This window comes from Plectrocnemia conspersa, unplaced genomic scaffold (assembly GCF_051122295.1).
Source record: "Plectrocnemia conspersa isolate PC_06_02 unplaced genomic scaffold, ASM5112229v1 ptg000011l, whole genome shotgun sequence".
In the NCBI taxonomy this organism is placed as follows: Eukaryota; Metazoa; Arthropoda; class Insecta; order Trichoptera; family Polycentropodidae; genus Plectrocnemia; species Plectrocnemia conspersa.
The window spans coordinates 4,917,137-4,933,054 of NW_028277175.1; the positions used below are offsets into that span (position 1 = coordinate 4,917,137).

Here is a 15,918-nt window from a genome sequence, read left to right on the forward strand (position 1 = left end):
ATAGTAATTAAAAGGTAATTTTTTATATATATTTTTATTGGAACGTAGGAATCTAAACATTTATAGTTATCTTTAATGTGTTGAGCGAGCGTTATCACATTTTTTTAGAATCATCAGAAAAAATCCTATACTATTGTTGTTATTTTATCAATATTTTTTATAACATAGAACGTATTATTAATTATCATAAATAAATACGCAACACAATACGCAGCTTTGTTGAGAACTTCTGATTTAGAAAGGAGAAGGGGCATCTGTCAGTGTTCTATCAAACGCAATCAGTTTCCGCTCGGTCGTGGCGCGAGTGAGACCCGTGTCAATTTGTTCGCGAAAAAAGTAAAAAAACATCGATAAAATAACATGTAAAAGGTAGTGAAAACAATTTTCATTACATAAAATATTAACTGGTTTATTTGCGTATTTGTTTAACGGAGCAATGTAAATGTTTACTTTAAAATTAGCGTCGAGAGATGACATTTTCTCGGTGTTATTTTCCAACTGTCTGGATATTCATTTTCTAAAATAAAATAAAAACCTCTTAACTAATGTTCCCGTTTCTTGGAAAGACGTGTGTTTATTTATTTTGAGTAAAATATAAAATTATCCACAGATATAAATAATACAAACGCTCACTTCATTCACGCATTCGTATAGTGGAGATTGTTGTACTTAAGATAATTTATTCATATCGTTGTTTTCATTATAATTAATTTTTTCGGTGCAATTAAATAGAATGGATGTTCTAGTTATTAATTATAAAATAATAAATAATTTAAATATTGTCACTAATTTTGCTTTACTAAAAAAAACAGACAATATTTTTGTCAAAATATTGTATGACTGATGCAGATATTGATCTATTTTTGTAAAAATAACTAGTATTATATCCATTAAAAATAAAATGGAAAATACATAACAATTTTATATTGTTATATTATAACAAATCATTAAAATTTATTAATAAAATTTTTACTTTTGTGCATGTGCGTTAGTAGGTATTATATTACAATAGCATATTCATGTTGATAACTTTTATTGTATATTAAGACCAAAAAACTTTGTGGTTTACTTTATTTGATTAAGTTTAAGTAGTAGTAGGATATTCTAAATTCATTTGGAGTATAGTTATTTTATGTTTACTTATTATTTTGGAAAGCAAATATGAGAATGATCCAAATGTGGAGTTAACTAATTTACACTTTTCATAAACTTATATAGAGAAGGCAATACTTATTATATAATAAAACAAGCTACAATATAACATAATTGTAAATGTAAAGATTAAGACAGGTATAAAAAAATTATAGTTAGATATCAAACTCGCTCAAGTTAGTGTTAATAAAAAAATATATGTAACAATTCTAATGTGAATATACTTTCTTCATATACCTGTTTATTACATAATATTATACTTGATCGCTTTATTTGAGTTCTAAGATTAAATTGTTTCTAAAGTTAGCTATTCAATCATCAACAACATCAACAAAACCCACTTAAACGAGTCATATTTTTCAATTAACTTTTGAGTGATTTAAACGAGTTTGTAGGTTTGCAAGTAAATGTCTATTGTTAACCTTTAATCCTTTAGTTACCGAGCTTTTGTGATTATTATCAAAATATCGATGTATTACAAAATAATAATAAAAATATATATTATTTTCATCTGAAACATACATTCCATTAAAAATATATCTGATTCTTTATTCAATGATAACATAAGATGCAGCAATTCTCCCTATTATGATTTCGGCAATTAAAGAGTTAAATCAATTATTATTTTAATTTTATTTATTACAAAATTATATCTTTCAAAGTGATTAAATTAAAACAAGGTTCAACACTCTCCCTTGTGCTATAAAAATATGGCCATACCGAGAATATTTAATTTATGCACTGTGACGTCATTTTAACAGTTCGTTTTTGACCTCTCACACTCGCCAGTCGAAAGACATTCTAAAATCTGTGTTGAATACTAATTTTTTCATCGTTGGTTCTCTTTGAACTATCAACATTGAGCGGCTTTAAAATGTGTCTTTTTTAATCTTTCGCAGGTTCAAGAATGAAGCCAGTGTCGAAGAAGTGTTGTAAAGTTAAAATGTTGTTCTGTTATGGTGATTTTATTGATCTGTCGTGACATAGGTTTTGCGTTACTTTGTGAAACGTGCTTGGATACACTCGATTCGCGTGCTTGTTTAATTGCAAGATGGGATTCAGGCCGATCGTTGATTACCCCTGCAGGGTGGAAGGATGGCTCGATATAAGCGGTGAGTACCTTTTTCTTTTATTAAGCCATAGTTGTATAAAATGAATTCCCACAATAAAGTCTCACTAACAGCATTGTGCCTTAGTGCGACTTTAGTTAATAAGCATTAATATTACCCAGCAGAATATAAAAATTAATGATTAATATGAAACTATATAATGCGATCAATACAACATTAATGGATAGACCACAATGCGTCCATCAACTGCGAGTATATGAGTGAGAACAAATTAATTATTTTGTTCTTTCATGTTATGTAATTACATGACACGAAAAAATTTCACTCTAGAATTTACAGATAGTATATATTCCCTACCAGGTGTCTAAAGAAGTGCTTTTCTAATAATACTCGTCGACGCGACTCGAGGGAATCATATCCCAGCTTTGTAGGAATTTTAACCTCATTTCACCTCATAGTGTGTTAATTGTCCGGCAATCGTTAAGAGACTGAGAGAGTACGCGATCTGCGTCGCGTTGCTTGGCAAACCGTCTGGAGACTATTGAGGCTAGAAATTATGATAAATTTAGATAATATAATTGTATTTCGCTATTGTACTTTTACTTTATTCTGGTTGAATATTTTTTGTCAAATATTTATTATTATTTTGAGACCCCAAAAAGTTTCTCCTGACTCTTTTGGGAGTTCATACCCATGGTTTTCCCACCACTGTATTAGGGGATGATTTGAACATCAAATTTAAGTTCTGTAATCTTCAATGGAATATATTTTAAAGAAACGAATAGCTTTATAAACATCAATAATAAACTGAAAAATACATTATTAAGCTGAAGATAGAACTGACTCGTATAGCACATGTTTAACATATTGACAACGATCTCAAACGTATGCTTCAATAAAACAACTAATTTTATGTGAAAACTATTTTTTTAAATTAGGACATAACAAACTTTATCAAAAGCCTTTTCAAAATCAGTGTTGATTTCATCAACTTGTTTGCATATATCGAAATTTTTCGTCACAAAATTGTAAAAACAGAGTAGATTCGTTTCTTCTGATCTCAATACATGAAAACGATGCTGTTGATAAAAAAATCCTTTATTTATAGTCTGAAGCGTACTTTAAGTTGATTAATACTAACGAACATACTATAAAAAGAGTAACATCTTGCTAAAGTTTTTGTGGAAGCTTAGATTGAAAACAGATGTAATGTAGATTTTTTTCACGTAGGTGTATCTGATTTCGTATGCTCTTAAAAACAATCATTATTTATTTATTATTTAAAAGTAAAAAAATGCAGTATAATTTTTTAACACTGCAACTTTTCTATTTCTGTATGGAAATATAAATAGAATATTTGTTATTAAAAAATAGTCTTTGTTTTATGGGCCCACTCTGTACATTGTGTTGATCTTTAGTTGTATAATTTATAATATATTGGTTGATATTTTGCATATACATACATTTTTAAGGCGACCTTCTATTTTATACATATTTAGTATCATAAACAGCACAGTTTTATGACCAGGATTGATAATTCAGGATTAAATGATTCATACATGAAACTGTCACAATATGTTGTTAGATTTGTCTTTAAAAACCGTTTTTTATTAGAAGGATATATTTTATTGTATACATTAAGAACCCACTGTGCTATTTTAATATGTTTTCATTAGGAATACATTTTTTATTTGCTGGAAACATAATAACTATAATTATATAAATTGTTTACCTATAATTATGTAAAATTTATTTTATTGGATGATTTATTATAATATATACATTTCTAGCTTTGATATTTAGTAAAAATATACATGACTTATGTTCCAATATTTGATAACTCATGAAGTTATCCTCAAGAATATTTATAATTGAATATCCTAATGTTTACATCACATATTTTATATATTTCCAATTCTAAATTTCTCTTGAGAGTAATTCAATATTAACATTGCGGCAAAATTGTATTTTTTGCCATAAAGATAAGATTGATTATATTTTTAAAATATTCGACAATATTCGTCTGTTTTTTACCACCTATAGTTTTACTAAAATACTATTAAAATAATTTAATCGCATTTTTATTATTTATTATGATAGACAATAATACATATTATATATTGGATTAATTTAAAGCTAACTGTGTTTTTATTTCTTGTCACTGGCCGCAAGAATCAGGTAGATTTCTGTGTGTGTTAAAGGTTATTTTAAGTTATTTTTAATAAATATGCTAAATAACATTTAATACTTGCAAAGCTACGAATTTTATTTTTTTATTATTAAATTTAGAAACATGATACTGGCTATCAAATTTAGACAAAATATTTATTGGGATAATTTGTCGAAAAGTTTGATGTAAATCTATTTAAAAATCTATATAAAACCCCATATATTTGTACATATTTTTTGTCCAAGGATTATTTTAGGGTCTTTTGGTAATGGTCGAAGAAACGACACTGATTTTTTACATTCAAAATCGATAATTTTTCTCTATACATCAATATTATAATAATATTCTAAAACGTACAAAACACGACGTCCAACATGTATATTTTTAATTAATCATGAATGCAACATTAGAACATATACAATATAATTCTATAGAAATTAACCTAATAGTATTCGTATAGAAATTAACCTAAAAAACATATTATAATTATATATCATATGTACATATATGAGCGAAGCAAAAGTCACAACAATTAATACGCTGCATATTTATCTTAAGACGAAATGCCACCTCTTTGCTTCTTCACATGTTTAAATAACATAATATTATAAATATGATCTTCTGTATTATGTGGATATTATCACATAGCATTTCGTATCATACGGTCCACCAGGACACTAATAATATCGATCTTCATCCAAGTTATTTTGTTTCATGTCCGATCTCGAATTATACTACTCCAAATCCTCCTCGAAATCTTATAATAGTAATCGCATTAGGTTTCGCCTTTCGTTTACAAAAAAGTCTTTATAGATTAGGTACCGCAATCTGAATTGTACATTCTGAAGAATAACCATGTTGCCGATTTATAATCTATCGACAAAAATATTGAGTCTGGTTCCGCCCTAAATCATTCTTCTCGAGAAAAATACCAAACCAAGAATTCTCATTTGAATTTTCATAGAGGTTGAAAATATGCATGCTTTCTTGGAAATTTTTAATAGAGGTCGGAAGTATTTGAATGGCAAAAAAACGAGCGTTCCCACTGCAACGGGAAGACACGATTTTATTGCTTTAGACGTGAATTTTTGACTTCTGAGAGGTGATAATTGTTTTTGCGCCCTCCTATTGACCAAAATTCGATTTGAATACACTTTGACCAAGTCCGTTATAATATCGGGGGGAGGGGGGGGTGCTTCCACCGGCACCCCCCCCCCCTCCCAAATGACGTCCATAGAAGTGTATCATTACATATAGTCGTTATTACGCCGTTTAAAATATGTATGTTCGCAATATGTCTTCATATGAAAAATATGTATTCAAAAATCGCCGGCCATTTCGTAATAGATTTGGTCTTAACGCACGAAATTGTGTCTCATTAACGCGATCGTTCGGCGCACGACATTTCAATGGCGCAACGATACTTTTTTTTCTTTCACGCGATGCGGTCCTAACGTTATTTTTCGGCCGGTGACTTTTTTAAACTTACTTTTTTAAATTACAGCAAAAAATGTCATCATCATTATTAAAGTTCGTGCGCGAGTCGAATTAAATGTATAAAAGTTCATTTACACATTAGTATTTTATTGGGTCAATGGTTTACCAGGTGTGGTGTCGCGTGCCATCGTAAATATGTATTATTAACAGTACATCCTGACGGAAGTCAAGTTTTTCCAATTCGGTGCTAGGACGTAATAAATAATGATCCATGTTCGAAGATTGAAGCCGCGCAGGAATGCTAACGGTCGATTTCCACCGAGCGGCGACAAATTTCGAATAATGTCGGATGCTTTTATAAGACGATTTCACATTCTCTCCGACGGATGTACTCTCCGTTTCCACTTACCTGTTTCGGACCATTCGCCATTAAATCGCGATCAGACTGACATTAAGCGTAAACAATTAATATAGATCAGATGCGAAAATATCCGCTTCCTTTGCCGCTAACGACATAAAAGCTGATTATGCGATTCGAGTATGCTCAATTTCTATCCAGCCTACTATTATTTGTAGTTGGATTAAAATTAAATAATCTTAATGGTTAGAAAAATATAAGCTCCTCCAAGCACTAGCCGTGAGAGTCGTACAGATGTAGTGTATACCAGTGGCGCCAATATTTGATATAATCATAATATAAATATAAATTCTAAATATCTTTTTTAGATGCTAGTAATGCGCAATAATTTATTAACAAGTTCGTACTGAGACCGCTTCTTTTTCTTTAAAAAATTAGAGCAATAGCTGATGAGATGGAGATGTATTTTTATTTTATCGGTACGCGATCCGCAATATGGCGTTTACTGATTTTACCATTGCAAATACATATAAAAAATATTAAAAAACTGCATTCTAAATTTGATTTTTAAAAGTTTGTTATTAAAAAAATTGTGATTATAAAAAAAAAAGTTTTTATCTGCAAATTAGTCGTACATATTTTATAGAACATTTTTTTTTCTTGGTTTAATATACGAGAGTTCCGAAGTTTCGAAATGTTTGAGCAGATAATATTTTAAAATAAAATGGCTAATGAACTCAGCTAAGACATTTTTATTGTCATTTTTTGGCGAAGTTTGGTCGGTTTTTATGACCACTATAAATTCTTTATTAGGTAAAAATATATTTCGACTAAATTCGTTCCTTCAATTAAATATTAAAAGTCAGGGTTCTTTAACATACTGTGGGTACCGATTTATTTGGTTGTTCACAAGCTAACATGACGTGGTGGTGGCGAGAGTAATGCATTATTTTGGCGACCACGACGCGAGTACAACGGCTGGTGGCGCCTTATCCGCTGATCTCATTCATAGCATACAATAACTTATGCATACGCATACTTCACCATCTGCCCGTCAAAATATTTATTAAAAAATAATATATACACAAATCTAATTATCTGATTATTGAGGAGGATGACATCTAGCGTCAAGAACATAGTTATAAATAAATCCAATATATAACGCGAATCATTGTCTATCATAATCAATTATAAAAATGCAATTAAAAATATTTTAAATATCAATCAAAGTAAAATTAAAATCAATATTATCTTTGTAACAAAAAGCTTAATTGTGTTGTAATATTAATAATAAATCATTCTCAAGAGGGCGTTCAGATTAGTAATCTACAATATATAATATTAGATATTCATCAGATATACACGAAACGATAATTTTAATCTCATTTATAAAATTAAATTTAAACACTTTAAAAATTACTAGCTCAGCTTAAATTTAATGTTATTTTTTTGAAATTGCTTTATTGGATATCTATACTAGCTAGCTGCGACTTACATAAATATTGATATTATATCAGCGTCTTAACGGACCGTATGGTACGGTGTATGATAATACCTCCATAACAAAGAAAACTTTCCTAATTATAACGTTATGTTACATTTTGTCTCAAAATAACCATGCAGCTTTTTAATTGTTGATTTTTGATTCACCTATATATCATACATATATACTAGTACATATATATTTTTAACTATCACCAGAAAACCGTAAAACCATCATAAGACAAACAAATAATATGTCTATCACAATAAACTATATAAATGCAATTAAAAATATTTTTAAATTATATATTTAGTCAAAGCAAATATGTGGCAATCAATCTTTGTGGCAACAAATTTTGGTAATGATAAAATTATTTAAATCGTTCTTATGAGTATTTTTGAATTAATTAAATATCCAAAATATTCTGTGTGAATATTGGACTAGCTAATTATAAATATACATAGATAACAGATAGAGCTAGAAATTAAGGTATTTTATTAACCCTTTGGATGCCGGGCATTTTTGGAAAAATGTTCCAGAACTGCCGGGACTTTTTATTAAATAATTAAAAAGTCAAAATGTGTATTTTAGTTTGTAAACATGCTGTCGCGGCGTGCGACGCTGTCTGCAGTGAACTTGACCTAATTAATGATGAATATGCGATTGTGTGTTATTTTAGTTCTTATTTGCGCTGTAATAAGAGTCATTATCGCATGACGTATTAAAAAATACGAGATCTGAGCGGCCGAACTCCAACCAGGAATCAATAACAATGGTATATAATATGTTATTTATTTTTATAATGTAAATAAAACTTTTCGTAAATTAATAAAATATAATATTTTTAAATAATGGTTTAAGTAAAAATACCCTACAGACTGTTGAATATATATATATATATATATATATATATATATATATATATATATATATATATATATATATATATATATATATATATATACATATATATATATATATATATATATATATATATATACATATATATATATATACATATATATACATATATATATATACATATATATATACATATATATATATATATATATATATATATATATATATATATATATATATACATACACATATATATATATATATATATATATATATATATATATATACATATATATATATATATATATATATATATATATATATATATATATATATATATATATATACATATACATATATATATATATATATATATATATTTATATATATTTATATATATATATATATATATATTTATATATATATATATATATATATATATATATATACATATATATATATATATATATATATATATATATATACATATATATATATATATATATATATATATATATATATTTATACATATATATATATGTGTGTATATGTATAAAAATAATGATTATAATATATTTATAACATATATTTGAAAAAAATGTTATAAACCCCTGAAGCAATTACCCTACAGACGGTTGAAAATGTATTGGATACTACGATTTCGGAGCCGTCGGATCCGGCAGTTCTCGCTAGTGTAGCGAAAGCCGGTATATCGGATTTCGGTAGCCAAAGGGTTAAATCAGCAAAAACAAAAAGGGTTATATTTATATAATTATAGGTTAAAGTTACATTTTTTATACAACCATAAACTTTTCATGCAAGTGTATAAAAAAGTAAAAAATTAAATAATTCTTAGTATGCGTAGCTTTTATCGTAATATTTATATAAAATAGCGTATTCGCAAGGAAAAAATATTAAAATATTATTCTGCGTTCTTATATATACATTGAAACATATTCTTTGTGTAAAAAAACGATTCTCATAGATAAATCTTCATAATGTTCCATTTTCGTATATGGAAAAAACATATGTTTATTTATTAATCTTTATAATAAATTTATGCTGATTTATGTCACTAAATATTTTTTTAATAATATGTATATGAAACATCAAACAAATTAAATAAATACAAGGTCTTAACTGTTTTATATACATATGTTATATGTATGTATATGCAAAAATAAAATAGTTTCACAGATAAAATATTACTACAATGTACAGAGTGGGCTTAAAAAACAAATTATATTTTTTTTATTAACAAATACTGCTAATATAATGTTATATGCATTATTTCTGGATACATAGTTAATTCAATGCAAATACGAAATGATTTTAGAGCTGTGATATAAGTCGGTGACTAAGATAAGTGTTTCACTGGTCCTTCAAGCCCGATAAGACGGCTTTCCGTGAAGTTCAGGGTCAGATAAGTTGAACAATATGTATCAACAAGTAGACTTGAGTTCAAATCCCATGTGAATCCTCGTGTTTTTCTATATCTAATATTTTTTGGAGATCAGAAATATTTATTATTATGTAATTATAATTTATTGTGATCGATTTTTACAGATTAGATTATCCTAGATTTTTATAATCTTATGGATGAATATCGTGTTAAATGATTAGAATAAAATCTTGATAGATTGTGCACAGTGACATGTATTGATTGTAAGCTGTAATAATAGTTTATAGTATTATAATAAATAAAACATATGTCACTGATTAAAGCATGGTGGCTCGTTACTAAGTTGTTGATTGTGTTTACCACTTTGCAACGAAAGATTTCCAATATAAAATTTAAACAGCTAGATTTTAATGTTAACCCGAATGAACCAAGATGACTTCAGATGTAGTTGCCAGTGATTCAGATACGCATGTCAATCGATAATAGGCCACAATCACGCAATTTTGCAAATCTAAATGCCTTCGTGATGTACAAACAATGCTGGAATTCTACACACGAGTTCAATTTCACACGTATATGAGAATGAAAATGGTAGTTCTATGCTCTGAAAAAAGTAATATGAGAATGTATTTGCATAGAAAACACCAACAAATGTTTGTTACGCAAATACAATTTGTCTTTATGGTAGAAACAAGGCATTGTCGCACTTGACACAATCATTAAGAAGCAATGCGTAACAATGATTTAACTATTAGCTCTATGGTTGTTTCGTGTGTTTTTTGTACATGTTGTAAAGTGGTATTACGCGAAGAGAATTTATGGTAGAATGGTTTATTAGTATGTTTTTCTCTCGGGCGCTTTAATTAATACGGTAATTTTGATAAATTGCTAATTATAATTATACAATACGTTCGAGTGTCTTCTGTGAGAATATCGAGTGAATTGAGTTTTATGTGAAATAATTCTTGCGTTAGGTTTTGGTTACGATGGGTGTGCTTAACGCGTTATCAGCTGTAATCTTGTTTTCTTTGAAAACACAGTGAGCAATGCAATCGTTCTTTGAGTTTTTTTTTTTGATAAATAAAGTAGGCTTAAGATTTCGTATGAAAAAGTATTCATAAGTGATTTGATGCCGAGTAGTTTAACTTTGACGCTGGAAGAGCTGCTTGATATATATATCATAGTTTATTGGACAATCATGAATTATACTTAGGTGTTAGTATAATATATGGCGGCGTTTTGGAATAAAAAATAGTTCAGACCCTTGCAGTGGCAAAGTAGTATAGGATCTCTAATTTCTGCCAGTTGCTCGATCTGTATTTGTAGTAAGTATAGGTTTTATTATTGAAGGTTTGTAGAATAAAAGAAAATACCTATTTAGAGCAATGTCTCTATTGTTGAACTCCCTCTAATGAATCCCGATCATAATTACCGGGTGGCCTTTTATAAACGCAACTATTATGTTCATTTCCCGGTGTTATTGAACGATATGAGTAAGAATCGTTAAACGAGACCATTAGACATGGGTATTGAATATGGGACACGGTCAATTGGGCGACGGCGATTGGGCGACGGTCAAATGGGCGATTCAAAATGGGCGACGGACAAATGGGCGATGGCCTTTTGGGCGACGGTCTTTTGGGCGATACAATAATAATGCATTACAAATAAATGTGTAGCAAATCATGATCCTATAATTAATTAAATAATTTACATAATTTAATACATATTAAAATATATATATATATATACATATACGTACATACGAAAATATAAGTAATATTTTTTATAATAGAATTAAAAGATGAAAACATTATTCGGTCTAAACAAAATATAATATACCTACATAAGATATAGTATGTATATATTTACTTATCATTTGTGCTTATTTAATCATAAAATATCACTTAAACAGTTTGATTTTTTTCATTCAAGAATTTAAGAGAGTTACCCGATATCATAAAACACTTAAAGCACACGGCTTAAGTCGGTAATTTTATTATAAATACCTACCTGATAAATGTTCATAGTGGGCCCTTACGCGATTTTTTTTTATGTTTTGAGCCTTGGAAACTACTGTGAGAACAAGCTTTTGGAATTTCCAAAAATCGCATATTTTACAGTTATCTATTTTAAATTAGATAGGATAGGTATATAAAAATATAATAACACAGAACTAGATACTGATAAGTGTTTATCGTGGATTTTACCCTTTACGAGATTTTTTTATGTTTTGAGACTTATAAATTACTGTGAGAACAATCTTTTGGAATTTCCAAAAATCGCATATTTTACCGTTATCTATTTTAAACTGGATAGAGTGGTTATATATGAATATAATAAGCTAGAACTATCGCTGATAAATGCTTATCGTGGATTTTGCCCTTTCCGCGATTTTTTTTATGTTTTGAGCCTTGGAAATTAATGTGAGAATAAACTTTGGGATTTCACAAAAATCGCATATTTTACAGTTATCTATTTAAAATTAGATAGGGTAGTTATATATAAATATAAAAACCCATAACTAGCGCTCAGTATACTTTTGAATTTTGACTGAAAACATTCGAAAAAAGTTTCGTTGCGTCTTTGAAAATTATTTTTGTCGTGGTTTTAAAACACTTTGTCACAGTGTCATTGTGTTTTTGGTAAAAAATTCAGTACAGCAAGAAAATAAGTATGTTTCTTTATATTCACATGTGGGTTATATTATATGTGTTATTTATAGATAATTGTTTTTTATTGATTATTGTTGAGAGCGACTAATTTGAGTTACCACAGTTTATATTCTTTATAAATGGATAATTCAGACATATTAAGTCAAAAAGACAAGGAAAAATATTTTTGGAATGGATATCTTTATGAAAAGAATAGACCAAAGAATTTTTATTAAAGTTTTGAGGTACAATAGAAAAAATATCATAGAATATTTACATGGTATTGCATATAATTATAATATGAGTTAATAATTTGAAAATAAAATTGTTTTTCATTTAATATACATTTTCGTTTTAATGTATATTTTATTTATATTCAAAATAAAGCAAAGCGTGCAAGTTTTTTTAAATTTCTGTCGCCCATATGACCGTCGCCCAAATAACCATCGCCCAATTGACCGTCGCCCAATTGACCGGAATCGCCCATTTGTCCGTCGCCCAATTGTCGCGTACCGTTGAATATGGTATTTTTTCTTGTGTTTTCGTTTAGTTAAGCACCTTTGTTTGATTGTCTCTATCTACTGGGCAATTATTTAGAATCACATACAGTATAAATATGTATTATATACTTATTAGAATTTAATCCAAATATTTGATTATAGAATACCGAATTTATTCGCTCGTTTCATAAACTATCCGTTATTCAAATACTTCTCTTACTGTTCGTTAATATTTAAGTGGTATATTTTATTTTTTTTAATTTGTAAAAACAATGAAAAACTGATTTAAATACAAAGCATAGTTGCGTATTTTTTCAGCCTTGATTACAACAACGCAGGTAGCTATTTTTTTTATTAATGTGCCCTGTTTTGTTTTGCGGAATATGCATTTTTATCTTTCTGTTATTTATAAGCAATGGCCATGGCAACTATACTACAAAAACACTTTGTAATTGCAGAAATTCTAGAAATTCCTCATATTTTCTAGTAAAATTGTGCAGCTGTGTACTTATCCAATGGCTGGTATTGATTCTTTCAACTTTTTTAAATCAATACGAATAATGTTTAATTGTAAGTCTGTCAAAAGTAATTTATTATAATAATATTTTTTTAGGCAATAAGTAAAATTAAAATTATATTTCAAAATTAAAATGTTTTTTTATAACATATTTTATCGTTTACTATTTGCTATTTGAATAGTTGAAAATAACCAATATATGAAAACTGTAATACTAATGTTTAAAAACAACACTATTTTTTACTGAATATTATTGTTACACGTATCCTTTAATATCACCGAATAGCGACCACAAAGATTTCGTTTGTAAAAGGCCACGCGGAAGTTTTAATTTTGCTTCATTAGAAAGTGTTAGCCTAAATAAATATTTTCCCCCATTTTTTTATAGCAAAAATGTGTTAGAAGAACAAGAACATTAGTACATTCCTTCCGCAAATTATGTATCAAATTTATTATTTAATGTAATAATTTTACAGTAATTTTGTTATATTCTCAATTGAAAAAAGCTAGCACTTAAATTAAACATTTGCCGTTTAATATTATTTAAATTTAAAACTTTTATTTTTTTAAATAAAAAAAAACAATATTTTTAAATATGCGATTTTTACATATAATATTTTTAGTTTTTAATGATTGAAATACAATTTCCAATATTCCTACTACTATAATCTAACGGTGACTGACCCATGCGTTCAGTTGCCACTTAATTTCAAACACGCCTATCTCATATATTTGTTCAGTTACCCTCTATTATTCTCAAAATATAGTTTTATCATATCATTATAAGTAAAAGTATGCCGAAACTCTCTGGAACGCTGTTTCTACAAAATATTTAAAAATGGAACGCCATTTCGGATAAAAATATTGCGTTTTATAATTAAAATAGTGGCATTAATACTCATTATAAAAATTTCTTCGCGAAATGCTGCGAACAGTTAGAATGAAACGGACTATTTCTACTTGAATTTCGCAACCTAAAGAATCAAATGTAACGATTGGAATGATCCGTCTTTTACGATTAATATTAGAAAGATATTTAAATACATAATCTAACGTGATCGAGTTTTTTTTTTAAAAATAAAAAATGTCGGTTCATGTGAGATTCAAACCCACTATTTCTCCATAAAAATAGTAACAAAAAACTACTGCATTCTATGCCTTTGCCTTAATAGTCTATCCCATAAAAATCAAACCATTTAATTATTGTCATAATCATTGTATCAAAACTTGACAAAGCCCAATGTACAAACCCTAAATTACCTACTACATTCAATTTCTAAATGGGACACCACGCTGCGTCCACGATGACAATGCACCAACAACGCTTTTGATTTACGGTCATTTCATGGTGCATCCACGGTGCAGGGTGACCATGCGTGCTTAGTGCAAAATGGGTCGATTCGATTAGTGGACCTGTCGTGTCGTCTGGAATGGGGTGAAAGGCGTTAACTATTATTATATACGGCACGTTTGCGTGATGTTATATCCTACTAATTAGACAGTGTATCTGATACCCTAGATTTTAGATTTTTATTTTCATTCATGAATCCCTAAAGCAGGAAGGAGGGATTTTATTTTTGGAATGATAAAAAACCGGAAGCGCACTACAATCTGAGTTATTTATTGAATGGATGTGCTAGAATCTTTAGAATTGGTTTATGGTGTGGGTTTCAACAGTATGATGTAAAAAAAGTGTGTTTGTGTCGGAATTTACTATATTTTATGATATGCACAAGTGATGGTCAAACTTTTGATGATTTTTGTATTCTCTTTAAAGGCATTTTAAATTGTTTATATTCTATGTAAATAATATTTTAGAATTTTATTTTAATACAATAGTATCATTCGCTTTACAATGTATTGTTCATCGAGTGAGTTTCTTTTATTGCTTCCAATATACTATATTGTATTACTGATAAGCTGATTTTATATTTGGTTAAAACGAATATATTTACTTGACGAATATATGAAGGAATAAGCGTAAATTTTATAGAAGTATTTTTCTTTACAGAGAACTTTGATATTCAGAGTATATTTGTATATATTTTACTTAACAGTGATCTAATAAAATTGCTTTATTTTTATAACCCTCAAATTTGCTTCGAGAAAAATGACAATAGCATTCAAAATTAATTCATTCCTATTTACCTAATATCTAGCTGTTTGATTGTGTTTATATTGTAGTAGTTTTCACTAGTGTTAAAACAGTTATCATCTACTTTTTCAAATATTGGTCTTTAAAAAGGTAATATTTAAGTGCTATTTATATTACTTGAACATTTTCCAAAACATTTATATTTATATATACATAGTA

General features: G+C 28.0%; 1 protein-coding gene across 3 annotated transcripts in view; it reads left to right on the forward strand.

Moving 5' to 3' along the window:
- The first annotated feature begins 280 nt into the window (after positions 1 to 280).
- Positions 281 to 15,918, forward strand: part of raskol (Ras GTPase-activating protein raskol) — a 196,343-nt gene continuing 180,705 nt past the window's right edge. For 2 of the 3 annotated variants that reach the window (XM_088198386.1, XM_088198387.1), the window contains exons 1-2: positions 281 to 369; positions 2,052 to 2,264. In XM_088198386.1, the coding sequence (XP_088054512.1) occupies positions 2,204 to 2,264 (61 nt within the window). In that variant the 5' untranslated portion in view covers positions 281 to 369; positions 2,052 to 2,203. Of the gene's footprint in view, positions 370 to 2,051; positions 2,265 to 15,918 lie in introns of those variants that run through there. The other variant, XM_088198382.1, reaches the window with a different exon arrangement.